The following is a 19,943-nucleotide window of genomic DNA, read 5'->3' as shown; positions in this document are numbered from 1 at the left end:
CATATACTGCATAGATTGCAGTCTTGCTATAAATGGTTACTTTGTGAATTTGCATTTGCATTGAAAACATGCTGGTTGCTAGGCACAGTTAAGAGTCAAGTACAGTATGTGCGACAGCTCGCCACCCAGTGGCCTGTCAGAGAACACTCATTTTAAAAGACAAAAGGAAACATTCACTTCTACTTTTGAGATTTAGTATATGTGATGTGTAGAAGAACAGCTTTACAGAAGAGCAATATTTTCTCTAGTTACATATTGTACAGTGGAGCAAGACATCTCCTGAATGTTATTTTCAATCTCGTAGAATCTGCTAGTCAGCAGCAAGACAATCAGGGCTGAAAAATGATCAGATGTATAAATATATACCTATGATAATATTTAAAATAAAACTTACCGTAACGTAGGCAAAAATAATCCTACATTTTTATAGAATACAGCTCCAAGCACATATACCGTAGATTCATCAAAGTCTGGAAAAACAGAACAGGACATCAATTTAATGTCACTGGTATTTTGTGCATTTTTACACATATTGGCCCTCATTCCGAGTTGATCGCTCGGTATTTTTCATCGCATCGCAGTGAAATTCCGCTTAGTACGCATGCGCAATATTCGCACTGCGACTGCGCCAAGTAATTTTACAATGGAGATAGTATTTTTACTCACGGCTTTTTCATCGCTCCGGCGATCGTAATGTGATTGACAGGAAATGGGTGTTACTGGGCGGAAACAGGCCGTTTTATGGGCGTGCGGGAAAAAACGCTACCGTTTCCGGAAAAAACGCAGGAGTGGCCGGGGAAACGGGGGAGTGTCTGGGCGAACGCTGGGTGTGTTTGTGACGTCAAAACAGGAACGACAAGCACTGAACTGATCGCAGATGCCGAGTAAGTCTGAAGCTACTCTGAAACTGCTAAGTAGTTAGTAATCGCAATATTGCGAATACATCGGTCGCAATTTTAAGAAGCTAAGATTCACTCCCAGTAGGCGGCGGCTTAGCGTGTGTAACTCTGCTAAAATCGCCTTGCGAGCGATCAACTCGGAATGAGGGCCATTATTTTTTCATAACAAAAACTAAAAAATGACAGTTCAAAGGCTTACGGTATACACGGATGAAGCACATTCTGATGAGACAAATGGCATGATAATAAACAATCACCTGCTGTTCATCTTTATCCACACACACTACAGTACATCTAGCATGCAATAGAGAGGGAGGGGTTAATGTAGAGCATGTAGATGAGTGTCACTCCAAGGGTTGTTGGATTGCACAATTTTATAGGGAAAACAGCTATCTATCACAGTGGTAATGTGCAATACTGACATCAGTGAAGGACAAAGCACTACAGTTTCCAACTGATACATTTTCTACATTTGATGTAATATAATTTTTTGGCAATCTAAATATGTTTTAATAAATTGGAAATCATAAATTCTAGAATGAGAATAGGTGGTAGAGCTATATGATTTTATTATGCAGGTGGTCAATACTAAAAAATAAGGTCATTTTCAGTGACAAACTTCCTAGGTCAAGTCTTCAGAACCTGGAACTGTCCCTGGAAACTAGAGACAATTGTCAGCCGTACAAAATGTATTACATAATATAACTAGATTATAAAGGACACTATTGATAACTGTTTCCTTTAAGCAGACCAGTCTGGGAATGATGTTAAAAACTGTGTTTGTTAGAGAAAACCCCTTCTGTAATGCTACAGGTATACTGGGGATATAGTTATGTGACCACTGAGAATCCCGCCAGTCGCCATGCCAACCAGCAGGGACTATTCCCACTCGTGGATGTCCACAACACCCATAGACTGGGACTATAACCCGAAGCCCATAAGGTGCTTGCTACGCTCCCCCCCCCCCCCCTCCCTGCTGGCATTCTGACCACCGGGACCCCAAACGCCAGGGCATCCCGATACACACCCATATACTGACTATTGGATTCTCAATACAGTCCTTCTTATTGTAGTTCTTCTTAATTTAAGTTTTAATTCTTTTGTTATCATAGTAATGCTTAGAGATAACAATGTGTCTTATCTCACACTTCCCTGTGAAAACATTACAGACAGTAAAATGCTAACTGCACATTGTATTCATGTCACTCAAACAGTTTAACCTTTCAATCCTTTATTTTATAACCTATGCTAATTTCTGACACCATTCATCAACCCCTGAAAGCTCGTATACACGACGACAGATCCCTTATGTCCTGTTATGGTATGTGTGACACATTCAGCAACCCGATGACAATGTATGAATGGTTTGCTAATTTTATTTTAAAATATATGTTTTAGGTGTATTTGACAAATGGTCAGAGCATTTATTCTACTGCATTCATTCTTCAAAAAGACATGCATAAACATGCACAAAATCAGGCATGTGTAAGAAACTTTGCTTGCATATTAAATGGTATATTTTTTATTTGATTTGTACATTTACTGTAACTAGTAAATATAATTTCATGGCAACAGGCCGAGTTTATTGTTTTGTTCATCAATGTGAGGATAGTGATAGTGAACCTTGTAACAAATCATTTCTATTTACATCCAGTTAAACATTTATGAAAGCTACAGCGTATAAGCAGACCACTGAAACCAATAAAACTCTAAGGGGAACAGAAGCTATTTGCCATGATGCCATTCAAGTATGGATGCATTGTCCAGAAATGTTGGCATTTGGGGTATTCCAGAAGGAGTGTCTCCTTAGTTTGGAGCATCAAAGCTTTAAATATGGTAAAGTTACATTTACAAATGGCAACTAGCTTTCCCCACACGGGGCCTAATTCGTAGCAGCACATTAGTTAGCAGATGGGCAAAACCATGGCCCTCATTCCGAGTTGATCGCTCGCAAGGCGATTTTAGCAGAGTTACACACGCTAAGCCGCCGCCTACTGGGAGTGAATCTTAGCTTCTTAAAATTGCGAACGATGTATTCGCAATATTGCGATTACTAACTACTTAGCAGTTTCAGAGTAGCTTCAGACTTACTCTGCCTGTGCGATCAGTTCAGTGCTTGTCGTTCCTGTTTTGACGTCACAAACACACCCAGCGTTCGCCCAGACACTCCCCCGTTTCCCCGGCCACTCCTGCGTTTTTTCCGGAAACGGTAGCGTTTTTTCCCGCACACCCATAAAACGGCCTGTTTCCGCCCAGTAACACCCATTTCCTGTCAATCACATTACGATCGCCGGAGCGATGAAAAAGCCGTGAGTAAAAATACTATCTCCATTGTAAAATTACTTGGCGCAGTCGCAGTGCGAATATTGCGCATGCGTACTAAGCGGAATTTCACTGCGATGCGATGAAAAATACCGAGCGATCAACTCGGAATGAGGGCCCATGTGCACTACAGGTGGGGCAGATATAACATGTGCAGAGAGAGTTAGATTTGGGTGGGGTGTGTTCAAACTGAAATCTAAATTGCAGTGTAAAAATAAAGCAGCCAGTATTTACCCTTCACAGAAACAATATAACCCACCCAAATCTAAAGCTCTCTGCACATGTTATATCTGCACCCCCACCCCCCCTGCAGTGCACATGGTTTTGCCCATCTGTTAACAAATTTGCTACAATGTTCTGCATTCTGCATTTTTTTGCTTTACTTCCCACTCACAATTAGTTCCTATTTGTCTGTCTGGTTGTTACTGTTTGTATTATGACGCTTGTTTGTTCACAATTACCTATTACTTATCATAAATGCCCTCCTAAGGGTTATTGTAAACATAGCAAAAAGTGCAGGGTTTTACAACAGTACTCTTTAACCCTCTCCTCAGGAGCTGTTACTTGGTGTAAAATGCATTAATGACTTTATACCTGATGGCATAGGAGTAAAGATGCTTTTTGGTATCACCACCTTGTCCTCAGAGTTTCTTGCCCAATCTACCATTCCTTTTCTGCCTCTCATGGGGAAGGTGATATCTGTAAGCACTGATGATGCCGGCAGCTTTTGAATACTAGCCACTGAAATTATATAATACACACAATTTCATTAACTTTAAACTGTCATGCAATAAATTACAGCACATTATTTCCATTGTAAATGCCCCACCATAATCAACATTGACTTTTAATAAGTCTCATTCTAAACAGTAAATAAGTAAATATTCTATAACTCCCATATTTATCAAGATTAAATGTCTTTGCTTATGTTTGCATGTTGCATACTTTATACTTGAGTGAAGATATTAACTATGGTTATAATAAAGCTTAGGGTTATATGGAAGAAATAACAAGTAAGGACTTAGCAGCACAATTTCTTTAGATCTGAATTTGAAATGATTTGAAGTGACAATGTAAGGAAGAAATTCTGTAAACTGCTCTTGGAAACAAAACTGTTAGAATCTGACTAATGAAGCATTGACAATGTGTGTGATGCCTGTAACACAATGACTTCAGAGAGGTTTCTTAATCCTAAAGTCCACACAAAAGGCCAGTCTCCTGCATTGTATGTAAAGGGTTACCGTGTGCCTCTTTACAGGATTTACCCAGGGCCGGATCTAGACCTTGCGGCACCCTGGGCAAAAAAAATAGGGGCGTGACATCATGGAGAAGGGGCATGGTCAGTTATGCCCACTGTAGCTGTGCCCACAGTAGTATTGCCCCAGTACTGTGCCCCCTATAGAGCTGTGCCGCCAGTAGTATTGCCAGCAGTACTCTGCCCCCTGTAGAGTTGTGCCCCCTAGTTGCACCATTTACAAAAAAATACAAATAAATTAATACTTACAATCCCCGCTCCTGCTTCCCGACCGATGCTGCCCTCCATCTCCGGTCACCGGCGCCGCTCCTCGGAATTATGGGAGAGATGTCATGACGTCTCTCCCATAGCACCGCATAGACACTAGAGGTCAATTATGACCACTAGCATCTATGTGCCACTTCCACAATGCAGTGCAGTGCGCGTGACTTCCCACAATGCAGTGCGGTGCGCGATGACTTCCCACAATGCAGTGCACAATGACTTCATTGCGCACCACACAGCACCGCATCTACACAGCACCGGGTGGCACCAGTAGCGGATATTGCCACAGCGGCGGTGCACACTGGACGGCGACTGTGCCCTCTGGAAGGCGGCACCCCGAGCAAAATCCTGCTTGCCCATAGCAAGATCCTCTACTGGATTTACCATCCAACAGTATGTATGCAATTGTTTTTATAAATGAATCAATATCTATGGCTCATATATTCCAATTATATGAATATTGTATACAGGTAGTTTATTGACAATACAATTATGTATGGATAGTGCAATAGATTGTCATATGTATTTGGGCATAATGATGAATGATAAGTACAGTGACTTGTTTGAATTTTTATTTAGTAGCATTTTCAGGTAAATCAGACATATACAGTAGTTGATGTCCCGTTTGGGGTTGTGGCTTAGAAGAGTATGAAATAGGCAGTGGGCTCTTTCATGCTGATCTCAAGATGGAACACTAATCAGTAAAGACATATGTATGTAATGAACTTGGAGCTGCAAATTAATAGACCATTGGTGCTCATTTTCACAATACTTATGCAACCTTTTACCGGCGGCCGGAATCCATGCTGTCATGATCCCGACAGCAGGATCCAAGCCGCCAGTATGCTGGCAGCGGGGTGAGTGCTAGAAAGCCCATTGTGGGCTCACTGTGATAGCCACGTGGACACCCATAGAGGGAGAAAGGCTGTGGCGCTGGGATGCCGGCAGCGGCATTTCACCGCCTGTCAGGATTCCAGTGTCAGCATTGTGACTGACCACTGGAATCCTGACAGGTGGTCTCATGATTGCCTCCCATAATTATATATGTTTCTGACATTAAGAGGGGATGTAACAAACCTTGGCGTGACGTAAAGTGGAGAGATAAAGTATCAACCAATCAGTGTCTGTCATTTTGCAGGCAGTAAAAATTAAAAATGAAATTTAGAAGCTGATTGGTTGGAATTTAATCTCTCTCCAAGGTTTGATACATCTCCCCCTGTGGCTCATAGAGAAGGCATATTTGAAAATAAGGGCTTTGGAACTCTAAATAATGTACTGTGCAAAAATCTGCTTTTATATTCACTATACATTCATTATATTTTTTGACAAGTGAACACGAAGAGTGATAGATACGCACATAAAGATCCCAGACTTTTATGGAGACAGAAGTTGAATGCACACATTGCTTTAAAGAAGTGGCCAACGGAGCAGGGTAGGAGAAAAAAGAATATGTAGAGTACCCATGTTACCTGTCAGCTTGTCACGCTATAAGGAGAAATGAATTACGATATAGCAGCAAGTTCATTAGCAGGTGGGCAAAACCACGTGCACTGCAGGTGTGGCAGACAGAACATGTGCAGAAAGAGTTAGATTTGGGTGGAGTGTTTTCGAACTGGAATCTACATTGCAGTGTAAAAATATAGCAGCCAGTATTTACCCTGCACAGAAACAATATAACACACCCAAATCTAACTCTCTCTGCAAATGTTATATCTGCCCCCCCCCCCCCCCCCCCCCCCTCTGCAGTGCACATGGTTTTGCCCATCTGATAACAAATTTGCTGCTACGATCAGGTCTGAATTAGGCCCTAGATCCACTGCCTGGCATTGACCTGGTGGTATCTGTTCCTGGATCTGGCTACCTGAAGAGGTGCCTGGATCCCTTCTCCCTGGGGACACCTTTTTCTGGTAACACCCAGAAGCACTGTAGACATGACATAATTGCAACAGTGCCTGTCAGTGGAGCACAATACAGAACAAACAGATGGGAGAAGAGAGAGGAGGTGCAATACATAGAGATATGGTAGGTGTGAGCACAATACAGAACATATAGGTATATGGCAGAATGCACAACACGTAATAAAAAGGAATATAAGAAGAATAATCTAGACAGAAAATGTGTTGTGAGATAAAGTGGAGAGAGATAAAGTACACCGCCAGATTGAATGGGATATATATGATATCCTGGCAGTCAGGATTCCGGCTGTCACTATAACGACAGCGGCATCCTTTCTGTCGGAATCCGGTCAGCAAGGCTGCGAGTCTGCTCGCCACTTATCGGCAAGCTGGCTCACTGCACTCGTCACGGGTTCTATTCCCACTCGGTTGGTGGCATGGATCCACCAACCGAGTGGGAATACAAGTCTGGAGTCGGGATTCTGGCTGTAGGTTTATCAGGGGGGGTGGGGGTCAGGGAATGCAGCATCAGTCTCCTGAATGCCGGGATCCCAGCAGACGGTAAACTGACTGCATCCCGATAGAATGTCTGTCAGACCAGCAGACATCTTATTTTGCACCCTGAAACCAGGGCATACACTGGGCATATGTGCTAAGACTTTAGAGAGTGATAAAATGGAGAGTAGTAAATTACTTGCTAATCTGCTGCTAACTGCCATTTTACTGGAAGTGTTTAAAAAATGACAATTATGAGCTGATTGGTTGGTAGTTTATCTCTCTACACTATGTCACTCTCCAAGGGTTAGTACATCTGCCCTACCATGAGATATCTCTCAGTATATGGCCATACAATATCTGGGCTCCTCCTATGGTGGAGGAAAACATCTCCCTGTTCCCAGTGAAGTAACAGGGCAAATATCTTTCAGCCATGGCAGAGCATACACTGCCTGATGCGGCCAACTTTCAATATAGAGAATATTGCATCGACTGGACATACTGGATGATCTGACATGCCCGATGTTTTCGGATCTATCGTCCGCATACAGTACACTATAAAATGATCTGGCCGATCCACCGACATCGGGTGGACTGGCCAGATATTTGTATTATGTCTGCCTAGTATTACCAATCAGCCTCTAACTGTTATTTTACGAAATATGTTTGAAAAATGACAGTAAGTATCTGATTGGTTGGTACTTTTTCAGTCCACTTTTGGCCAAGTTTGATCAATCTCAACTTACTGTACAGTATAATTCCCATTTATCAAAGATTGATGAAACGCATTGTGAATGATAAAACTTATTGCATATGATAAATGGTGATCCAGCTACCAACTGTCATTTTTTTAAAACACATAACAGTTAGGAGCTGATTGGCGTGAGCACCATGTATCATTCACAGTGAGTTTTATCACTCATTGATACTGTAAATGAGCCCCTATATTTTGAAAGGTAGCTCTTATAATTTGTATTGCATTTATAATATATATTTACTTCTATACATATTCTTGGAAAGCCACCTCTAGAGTGGACTATACATGTGGCCCAGGACTGTGTTGGGATATAGGAACAGCATCAGGCTGAAAAGAGTTTCTGAGTAGCTTTACAGCCAATGGGAGGAGCAATGTAAAGCTACAAATGCCGAAGAAAAATAGAACTTCATTCAAGAAATAAGAATGTTATACACTTTTCTTTTTGTGTTTTTTTTTTATTTTGGTAAGACTTTGGAAAGGGTATTTCTGTGGGTAAGGTAAGGAATGATGGTAAGTGAGGGAACGTGTGCTTCTATGCATAGGTCACCAACGTTCTCCGCAAACCTATGCACTCTGGAGGAGATCTAGGCAGGCAAGTCAAACTGCATGATATTAAGAAAGCTGATTTTTACATCTTCAGCTGTTTTGTGCTTCATAAATGACCTCTTATGATTGTATCCTTTTCACCTGTTAAAAACCAGATTGGAGGTGAGAGATACATGTCTGCAACTTTTGCAAAAACATACCACTATTTATAAGTGACTATGCTCTTATTTTAAAGTGTGTTTATATGGATATCTTGTTGTGTGCATCCAACATACACTGAACATACATTAGGCTTCCCAAGTACTGCATATTTCTTAAAATGCTAATATTTTTTGTGTCTAGGAACTATAGGTGCTATAAGTACAGTAGTTTACTGTTCTATTGCAGAACTTTTTGTTGCCACTCACAAAATGAGCAAGCCACGGTAAACATGCATTTAATAACAATGTCAATAATGTCAGTGGTAGAGATATGTTTACAATAGTTGGAGCAAAATATTATGCAACTCAAATTTCACATTGGAACATTGCTGTTTTGCAGAACTGTAAAGTTCCAGCAATATAATCTGCTAGTTCTGCTTTTGCTCTGCAATAGCGATTCTAGACTGACTTTGTAAATTTGCATTTTGTGGGGCTATAGTTTAAAACTGGAGCTATGATAATCAGTTCTTCCTATGGGATGTAGTTGGAATCCAGCAGTTGGAATCCCGATGGTGAAAATACTGATGCCCAAATCCTGACTGCCAGAATGCCGGCAGCACCACCACAGCTATTCCCACTCCTGGGTGTCCATAACACCCATGGAGTGGGAATAGAACCTGTGGCAAGCAAAGCAAGCCACCAAGCCCACAGCATGGTGAGCATAGTGAGCCAATGGGCATTGTTCTGCTCGCCCCCCTGCTGGCATTCTGACACCGGAACCCCGACAGCAAAAATACCGGCATCGCTGCCACAGGTATTCCCACTCCTGTGTGTCCTCAACAACCATGGAGTGGGAATAGAACCTGTGGCAAGTGAAGTGGGCCACCAAGCCCGCAAGGGGCTTCATTCCGCTCGCACCTGCCGGCATTCTGACGGTCAGGATTCCAGCGTCTGTATTTTGACCATCGGAATTCTGACCGTCTGGATCCTGTACCCAACCCCTTCCTATGGGATGTAGTTGGAATCCAGATGGTCAAAATACCGATGCTGGAACCCCGACCACCAGAATGCCGGCAGAGCCAACACAGCTATTCCTACTCTTGGGTGTCCACGACACCCATGAAGTGGGAATAGAACCTGTGGCACGTGAAGCAAGCAATCGAGCCTGCAGAATGGCGAGTGTAGTGACCCCACAAGGGGCTTCGTTCCACTCACTCCCATGCCGGCATTCAGACTTTTGTGATTCCGGCATCGGTATTCTGACCGTCGGGATTCCGATCACCAGGATCCCGTTCCCAACCCCTTGCTATAATGTGGTGTGGTTTGAATTCTTGGCAAAACAAAAATGATACAGGCAATTCAACATGTAAGTAAGGACAAATTCTACAAAAGTATCATTCAAAATTAAATATTCAGAAAGGCACAGTTTTTAATATTTTGGGTGTTCAGTATTTTTACAGTGGTTTGTACTCACATTATATATAACATGGCACATAAGCAAGTTTTCTGAAGTTTTTTTTTTAAACGAGCCCTTGTGTTGTATCACATGCATATTTATAACCTGTAAATATCATATATATGAAATACAAATAGGTTTAAAAAGAAACCAAGATAATATTGTACAAAGTATTTTTTTTTTGTATTATTGTAAGCTCTCTCTTGAGCAGAGCCTTCTTCACAAATTGTGTTTATTTTGTGTAGCTGGTTTGTCCCTGTTTTAGGTATGTACTGTTTTCCACGATGTGGCACCTTATAAATGACATAAATAATAATCTTTTAATTGAAATTCTTGTTAAAGGAATACTAGTTTGAGATATGTACTTCATAAGGATATACCAAAAGTATTTTTTTTATTTATTTTCCTACCTTTTTTACTATCTCTAACTACCTGGGCTGCATTAATTAACTGTATTAGCCCATGGACGCAATTAGTTCTGGACTGCAAATTAAAATAAAACTACTACAGTAAGAAAAGCAGAAAAAAGTTTATAACATTTATAACACTGTGGAAAGTATTCAAGTTGACAGGTATAGACATGTGTTTTACAGTGCTGTTTGAGCTAGAGAATTGTTCTGAAGTTTGTTCTGAAATAAAAATAAAATGTTAGGACAAATCAACAGGGATACCAGTAGTCAATAAGCAAAGCACTCCATGGTGCCAACATAAATCACATTCAATTTAGCTTTTCCATAACAATGTTTCTCAGTAACATATGCCTGCAATAACTAAAAAGAGTAGTAACCATCCCCAAATGGATATCTCGGAGGGTTTTTTGTGTGTGTTTTTTAAACATACTTTTTTATTTTTGTTTTTAATCAAAGTATTGTATAAACAATATGTTTTCCTTAACTAACAAAATATGATTCTAATTGCATATAACGTGGCACATTGGGCTTCATTGGCGGAAGTGTGGAAATTGCTATTCTGCGATTTCTATACTCCTGAGCATTCGTGCATGCACAAGTACTTAGATTGTGATTGCATGCGATCACAATGTACGTCAGGCTTCCAGGTGCGACCCGCCTCAGGCAGTCTGAAAGGGGTATTAGTTATAGTTGTAAATATTTATTCCCTGCATTGTTGGAAGGTGAGAAAAGGAATAGCTTTAGTTATTTATAGTATTTTGTTGTGTATCTTCTCTTCTTTGGTATATTGCTATGAGAAGCTCTTCTGATGGAAGGGCATACAAGAAAGTGGCGCATGTGCAGAAAGATAATGGCCCTCATTCCGAGTTGATCGGTCGCAAGGCGAATTTAGCAGAGTTACACACGCTAAGCCGCCGCCTACTGGGAGTGAATCTTAGCTTCTTAAAATTGCGACCGATGTATTCGCAATATTGCGATTACTAACTACTTAGCAGTTTCAGAGTAGCTCCAGACTTACTCTGCCTGTGCGATCATTTCAGTGCTTGTCGTTCCTGGTTGACGTCACAAACACACCCAGCGTTCGCCCAGGCACTCCCACCGTTTCCCCGGCCACTCCTGCGTTTTTTCCGGAAACGGTAGCGTTTTCAGCCACACGCCCCTGAAACGCCGTGTTTCCGCCCAGTAACACCCATTTCCTGTCAATCACATTACGATCGCCGGAGCGAAGAAAAAGCCGTGAGTAAAATTACTTTCTTCATAGTAAAGTTACTTGGCGCAGTCGCAGTGCGAACATTGCGCATGCGTACTAAGCGGATTTTCACTGCGATGCGATGAAAAATACCGAGCGAACAACTCGGAATGAGGGCCAATGTATGAGAAAGTCCTTGGTGCTTGCTGTGCAAGGTAGCAAACAATAGCCTGGAGCCAATGTTAGAGAGGTCAAGAGCAAAGTAAATACCTGCCTTTATCAGGAGATTAGAATAACCCTTAGAAAGCCCAACTGGGATGCCAGCCTTATACCACAATAGGAGTAAGCTTGAGTGTGCAGTGAGTTGGTTAGTGCCCACTTTTGCAAATTTTCAATTTCCGACAATTTATTTAGCAATTCTTACATTTACCTGCAATTAAAGCTGTGTGACTTATTGAGTTAATTTCTATCAGCCTCTGGACATGGCATGTTCCAATCTTCTTTACATTATTGGAACTTATTCAAGTTAGATGGGGACCATTGGTGAACAGCACTTTTATGCCTAATCCCACTATAGAGTCTCTTTCCAATTGGTAAGTGGGCCTCCCATCTGCTTTCTGGTAAACTTTAGGTAAAAAGTCACAAATAATGGCTTTTATTTTGCAATTCATGGAACACCTGTTGTTTTTGTGTGTTTGAATGTTTTTATTACATGGATACTTGTGCACATTTATATGTGCTTCTTGGCCTCAAATGTTCCTGTTTTTTATAAAAGCCTTACCATTGAAAGTATCAAATTATTTCTGAATATTTTCATTCCTATTACCCCCCAAAAAACTGTCCTTTAGCAGGGGAAAATAGGCTGTGCGATCATATATTAACCTGGTAACTTAACCTTAAACCTCATTAATGCTCATTGTCCCGCAAAACAATATCTTGTTGTTTGGGACTAATTTGGGTGCTATTACAGTTATCTAGCAATAACCTGACCTAGTCCAGTTCTTTCCCTCATGATAACATTTGTAAGTCCAATACTCGCTACAGTCTTGACATGCAGGTACATCTTGTACTTTATAAACACTTTCTCTAAAACTAGACACATAAATATGAGTATGACTTTACCAAATACAGCAGTTGCTTAGTTAATATTACTTAATGAGAGACCAAAGGCAAAATACCATTCCAATCATGCATTTTTTTCTTATTACAGAAAGATTATTAATTAGTGATGAGCTGGTTCGGTTCCTCGGGATCCGAACCCCCCCGAGCTTCACCCATTTCACACGGTTCCGAGGCAGCCTCGGATCCTCCCGCCTTGCTCGGTTAACCTGAGCGCGCCCGAACATCATCATCCCGCTGTCGGAGTTTGGCGAGATTCGTATTCTATATAAGGAGCCGCGCGTCGCCGCCATTTTCACTCGTGACTTGGAGATGATAGCGAGAGGACGTGCAGCGTTCTCTCAGTTTCTGTGTTCAGTGTGCTGCAAATATCTGTGCTCAGTGTGCTGCAAATATCTGTGCTCAGTGTGCTGAAAATATCTAAGTTCTCTGCCTGAAAAACGCTCCATATCTGTGCTGCATTGTAGTATATAGTAGGAGGACAGTGCAGAATTTTGCTGACCACCAGTATATATATCGCAGTACGGTACAGTAGTCCACTGCTCTACCTCTGTGTCATCAAGTATACTATCCATCCATACCTGTGCTGCATTTTAGTTGTGCGCAGTATATATAGTAGGAGGACAGTGCAGAATATTGCTGACCACCAATATATATATAGCAGTACGGTACAGTAGTCTACTGCTCTACCTCTGTGTCGTCAAGTATACTATGCATCCATTCCATACCTGTGCCGCATTTCAGTTGTGCGCAGTATATAGTAGGAGGGGTCAGTGCAGAATGTTGCTGTGACCACCAGTATATATATAGTAGTACGGTATAGTAGTCCACTGTTCTACCTCTGTGTCGTCAAGTATACTATGCATCCATACATGTGCTGCATTTTAGTTGTGCGCAGTATATAGTAGGAGGGGACAGTGCAGAATGTTGCTGCGACCACTAGTATATATATATAGCAGTACGGTACAGTAGTCCACTGCTCTACCTATGTGTCGTCAAGTATACTATGCATCCATTCCATACCTGTGCTGCATTTTAGTTGTGCGCAGTATATAGTAGGAGGGGACAGTGCAGAATGCTGCTGTGACCACCAGTATATATAGCAGCACGGTACAGTAGTCCACTGCTCTACCTCTCTGTCGTCAAGTATACTACAAAAGTTCAGTAAAATGACCCAAAAATCAAAATTAAAAGCGTCTGATGAGAAGCATAAACTTTCCAATATGCCATTTACAACACGGAGTGGCAAGGAACGGCTGAGGCCCTGGCCTATGTTCATGGCTAGTGGTTCAGATGCACATGAGGATGGAAGCACTCATCCTCTCGCTAGAAAACTGCAGTGCCACTCCTAGATGGGCCAGGTGTTTGTGTCGGCCACTTGGGTCGCTTAGCTTAGCCACACAGCTACCTCATTGCACCTCTTTTTTTCTTTGCATCATGTGCTGTTTGGGGACTATTTTTTAAATCTGCCATCCTGTCTGACACTGCAGTGCCACTCCTAGATGGGCCAGGTGTTTGTGTTGGCCACTTGGGTCGCTTAGCTAAGCCACACATCTACCTCATTGCACCTCTTTATTTCTTTGCATCATGTGCTGTTTGGGGACTATTTTTTAAATCTGCCATCCTGTCTGACACTGCAGTGCCACTCCTAGATGGGCCAGGTGTTTGTGTCGGCCACTTGGGTCGCTTAGCTTAGTCACACAGCTACCTCATTGCACCTCTTTTTTTCTTTGCATGGGATCAAACTGACCCCCAAATTCTATGATTTAAGCTGTTTTTGAGGTTTTTTTGTAAAAAAACACCCGAATCCAAAACACACCCGAATCCGACAACATTTTTTCAGGGAGGTTTTGCCAAAACGCTTCCGAATCCAAAACACGGCCGCGGAACCGAATCCAAAACCAAAACACAAAACCCGAAAAATTTCCGGTGCACATCACTATTATGAATTTAAGTATTTCTTGTTACCCAACATACAGTAGTTTTAATTAAACATATCACGTTAAAAGCTATAATTACACAATGCTTAGTGAGGTAAGGGAGAGTATAGATATTTAAAGTGCCTTTCACGTTAGAGAGTAAATGAGTCAGCTGTCTTGGGAACAGATGTATTGAGGACACATGGAGTTGTGTAGTGGTTTAAAAAAAAAGTAGAAAACACCTGCTCAATAGTATTTTACCAACCCATTAACACAGAGTCTGAAGTTATCTTTCTAAGATTACAAATACATATTTTTCATTGGTACCTGTAAGGCTGCTGCTTTTCATATGTAAACTGAAGGACAGAATAAATCTTCAGAACTCATAAATATGCTTTTTATTTTCTTTTTGGTCACACAGTTTCTAAACAGCAAATGTATACCAACATTGGGAACAATGATACCTGTGCCTTCTGAATTTTTAGATGTGCGCCAGCTGGTTTTGGTTCTAATTCCTCAACTGGTTTTGTTTTTTGATTCCGTTTTGGATTTTGCCCATTGTTTTATATTTTTTTGTATTTTTTACCAAAAATGTACAAAAATTTGACCACCTCACAGCTCACAGTATTGTTTTCATCGACTTTAGGCCAAAGGCTGCAGCAAGCTTGCTGGTTACTAAGCGACAAAGCGGTGGCAAAAACACACAGCAGTTTATAATACATCTAAGAAATATTGCCACACAGAAGTGGCAGAAATGAAAAGTGGTGCAGGTAGGAATTGTCCTTGGCCTTTCCCATCCACCCTTATGTTGAATATTAAAAAGGACATGCATAGTTTAACAGACCAAGCATTTCAGCCACAGGGACTGACACTTTCATGGCTGAAGTGCTGAGTTTGTTTGGGCCCCAACAAAACAATTTTTTGGAAGTACTAGATCTGATCACTAATGATGAGGTTGATGATGAGGGTGTTAATTACATTATAATCATGTAAAATAAGTTTCATTAATTTGCTGCAAATTACGTATAATAAAGGCAGTGCCTAAATAGCTAACATCCCTACCTCTACTAACTTTGGCCACACAAATGGAGCAGATGCTTTTACAAGCATTGTTAGAATGTGGGTAAAAATAATTCCACACCCAAGAGGTGGCAGTTTTGGTCTTATGCACAGTCATTACAATGGCTTTCTTTTTATCACGTTCAAGAACTGCAGCCACTGGTGGCTGACTTACACAACAACATCATCAACATCCTCATCCTCAGTTTAAGATGGTAGTAGTACACATATATCCCCCTCATTCTGTTCCACTTCCACACAAACATACTCAATTTCTATTGAGTCCTCATCACCATCTTCACTTGTACTGCTCCCCACATGTGCAGACAGTGCAGAAATGGTGGAAGGAGTCTAAAGAGGCATCTCTATGAGGACAGTGTAAGAAATGTCAGACTCACACATTGTCAATGTGGATACCCCTAGACTCTCCTCAGTGATGTGTGATGATTCTAAACACACAGAAAAATGAAAATCATTAAGGCAGTAGAACAAACTGACACCTCTTCTAGACTCTGAGTGAAAAGTTCTTGCATTGACATGAGAGGCAGAAGAAGATGCCTCTCTGACAGTTGTAGAACCATTATAAAAAATAATAATAATAATAATAATAATAATAATAATAAATAATACTGTATATTGATTTTTTTTATTTTAGATGTCCTGACTTAAACCCTCTATGCACTTCAGCACTGGTGAAGAACTAGTATTGTCATCTTGACTGGTTTCAGCAGTTGCAGTACTAGTATTTGGGTGCTGTTCCTGCTCTTTTCTAAAGTTATTAATTTTGTTAACTGGCAGCTCAGCTCACACTGTGTGGAGTTAGACTGCTTTTATGCATGCGCACTGGGGTAGAGCATACTGGGGTACAGTACGCAGAACAATACAAAAATGCAAAAACAATGTTATTCTTTTTTAAACTTGCAGCTCAGCTCACACTATGTGGAGTCAGACTGCTTTTCCGCATACATACAACAGCGTACTTGGGTGCAGTCCATGGTACAAATAAATAAAAACATTTTTTTTAACCTTTTCAGATTTTTTTTGCTTTCAAATATAGAGTCACACTGTGAATTCAGTGGGTGGGCCTGTGGTGTCAGTGCATCACCACTGTGATGGAATTAGACTTAGGGGACTGGACACAGCTTGTGAATAGACATGGCACAGCCCCTTAGATGGACACAGTGACAACACAGCCACTTACATGGACACAGTGACAGCAGCACAGCCCCTTAGAAGGACACAGTGACTGCAACACAGTCCCTTAGATGGAGACATTAACAGCAGCACAGCAACTTAGATGGACACAGTGACAGCAGCACAGCCCCTTAGATTGACATAATGACAGCAGCACAGCCCCTTAGATGGACACAGTGATAGCAGCACAGCCCCATGTATGGACACACGCAGTGACAGCACAGCCACTTAGATGGATATAATGACAGCAGCACAGCCCCTTAGATGGACACAGTGACAACAGCACAGTCCCATGGATGGACACATGCAGTGACAGCACAGCCACATTGACAGCAACACAGTCCCTTAGATGGACAAGGTGACAGCTGCACAGCCCCTCAGATGGACACAGTGACAGCAACACAGCCCCTGATATGGACACAGTGACAGCAGCATAGCCCCTTAGATGGACACAGTGACAGTACAGCCCCTTAAATGGATACAGTGACAGCAGCATAGCCCCTTAGATGGACACATTAACAGCAGCACAGCCCTTTAGATGGACACAGTAACAGCTTCACAGCCACTTATATGGACACATTGACAGCAGCACAGCCACTTATATGGACACATTGACAGCAGCACAGCTCCTAAGATGAACACAGTCACAGCAGCACAGCCACTTAGATGGAAACAGTGACAGCAGCTCAACCCCTTAGATGGACACAGTGAGCAGCACAGCCCCTTAGATGGACACAGTGACAGCAGCACAGCCCCTTAGATGGATACGGTGACAGCAGCACAGTTCCTTAGATAGACACAGTGACAGCAGCACAGTTCCTTAGATAGACACAGTGACAGCAGCACAGCCCCTTAGATGGACACAGTGACAGCATCATAGCCCCTTAGATGGACACAGTGACAGCAGCACAGCCCCTTAGATGAACACAGTGACCATAGCACAGCCCCATGTGGACACAGTGACAGCACCTGTATTCCGCACATGGACACCACATGTCCACCGCATGATTGGTCCACTTGTATGGACACCACATAGCAGAGAGCAGCATACAGAAGCATGACTGGAGTAGTTCCGGCCATAGCTCCCTTATATGGAATCCAAAACCCATCAAAATCCGATGCCGTTGGATTACGTCTTGCCTCGATTTGAAATCCGAGCCTGGTAGGAAATCCCGAGCAAGGACTCAGACTTGACTTGGATCCTCAAGTTCAGAGCTGTTTCGATTTAAGGTAATCCAAACCACGCATCTATCTCTCTTTCTAAATATATATATATATATATATTGTACTATTGAAAAGGATGCTAGAGGATGTTGATGGTGTATGTGTTGGACAAGAAGAAGTAGATAAAACTCAGACAGCCACCAGTGGCAGCAGTTCTTGCCAGTGATAAGAGGAAGAAAATCATTGTGATGCCTGGACATGAGACCAAAAAATCCACCTTTCATTTTTCCCCAAATTCTGACATTTGTCAAGATATCTGTACTATTTGTGATGCCAAAGTAAGTAGAATTAGGAGGTGATAACCGTCTAGGCACCTCCTCCCTGTTGTGTAATTTAAAGCGTAAAATCCTGCAACTACTGCCAGTAGCATGGATAGATTTCAGCACATGCAATTTCCACCACCAATGCCTTCGTAATCAACCTTCTCATACATGATTGGAGGTAGTCCTAATGCATTCAATTTTGCAAAGGCTAACTCCTCCATATCCAGAATTTCCCAAGATATCCTTGTATGTTAGGGCTGCTACTGCTGCTGCTTGGGTGAATCTTCATTATATAAGGGGACCAAGAATACTAGTATTCAGACAACACTTGACTGTAAAACAAGCATTTGCAAGAGGAAACAAGTATGACAGCCACTATTCTGTTGCACAGCAGATCACTGAAGCCAAGATGGTAATGTTAGAATTATATCTGTATCCCATATCCACCATGAATGCATCTGGTTTTAGATAATTAGTTGAATCCTGTGCCCCTGCTACCAAATTCCATCTTGATTCCATTTTACCAGAGCAGCAATTACTCACCTGTTCTAGGACGTTACAAAAACCTTATTTATTGGCTTAGAAAATGCCATTGTACTGACTATCCACTTAACTACATATAATGTGGACAAGTGGTACTGGTGAAACTAAAGGTTATATGACCATGACAGTCTACTGAGTGGGTATATTTCCATTAGCAAACAATTAACCAATTTATTAATCAATGGCATGCGTTACCTGGCTTCCACTATATGTTAGCCAGGCCCATATCTCTGTTTTGCTTTTCTTCATAGGTATTACTGTTAGTATAATTAATGTATGAATCAATCAATCAATCAATCAATCAATCCATGCTTTACCTGGGTTCCACTACAAAAATATTCTATCTCCATTTGCCTGTACTGGCTTTGGATCTCTGATCTAGTTCTTGCTTAATGAACAAATTCTACGGAGTCGTATAGTTTATTAAACTGACATCCTGTCTGCCACTGCTGTGCCACTATGCTTTATTGATCTGCTCTAATCCAGTGTGTTTGTGCCACTGCTCTGTTGATTAGTTTAGCCAGTCAGTTTGCTACAGCCTTTGGCCAATGTTGGTAAAAGCAATGGCCCTCATTCCGAGTTGTTCGCTCGCAAGCTGCTTTTAGCAGCATTGCACACGCTAAGCCGCCGCCTACTGGGAGTGAATCTTAGCTTAGCAAAATTGCGAACGAAAGATTCTCAAAATTGCGAATAGAAATTTCTTTGCAGTTTCTGAGTAGCTCGGGACTTACTCTGCCACTGCGATCAGTTCAGTCAGTTTCGTTCCTGGTTTGACGTCACAAACACACCCAGCGTTCGCCCAGACACTCCCCCGTTTCTCCAGCCACGTCCGTGTTTTTCCCAGAAACTGCAGCGTTTTTTTCACACACTCCCATAAAACGGCCAGTTTCCGCCCAGAAACACCCACTTCCTGTCAATCATATTACGATCACCAGAACGAAGAATAAACCTTGTAATGCCGTGAGTAAAATACCAAACTTCTTAGCAAATTTAC

At 41.7% G+C, this 19,943-nt stretch overlaps 1 protein-coding gene across 5 annotated transcripts in view; it reads right to left on the bottom strand.

Moving 5' to 3' along the window:
• The window catches only part of ADGRB3 (adhesion G protein-coupled receptor B3), a 1,362,616-nt gene that overhangs the window by 522,632 nt on the left and 820,041 nt on the right, over positions 1 to 19,943 (bottom strand). For all 5 annotated transcript variants that reach the window (XM_063916752.1, XM_063916755.1, XM_063916756.1 and 2 more), the window contains 2 exons: positions 3,816 to 3,962; positions 395 to 470 (listed from right to left, as the gene is read on the bottom strand). In XM_063916752.1, the coding sequence (XP_063772822.1) occupies positions 395 to 470; positions 3,816 to 3,962 (223 nt within the window). The remainder of the gene's footprint in view (positions 1 to 394; positions 471 to 3,815; positions 3,963 to 19,943) is intronic.

The sequence above is a fragment of the Pseudophryne corroboree genome, chromosome 4 (assembly GCF_028390025.1).
Source record: "Pseudophryne corroboree isolate aPseCor3 chromosome 4, aPseCor3.hap2, whole genome shotgun sequence".
Taxonomy (NCBI): Eukaryota; Metazoa; Chordata; class Amphibia; order Anura; family Myobatrachidae; genus Pseudophryne; species Pseudophryne corroboree.
Note: the sequence above shows the minus strand (reverse complement) of the source record. Positions and strands in the feature narration are given on the sequence as shown.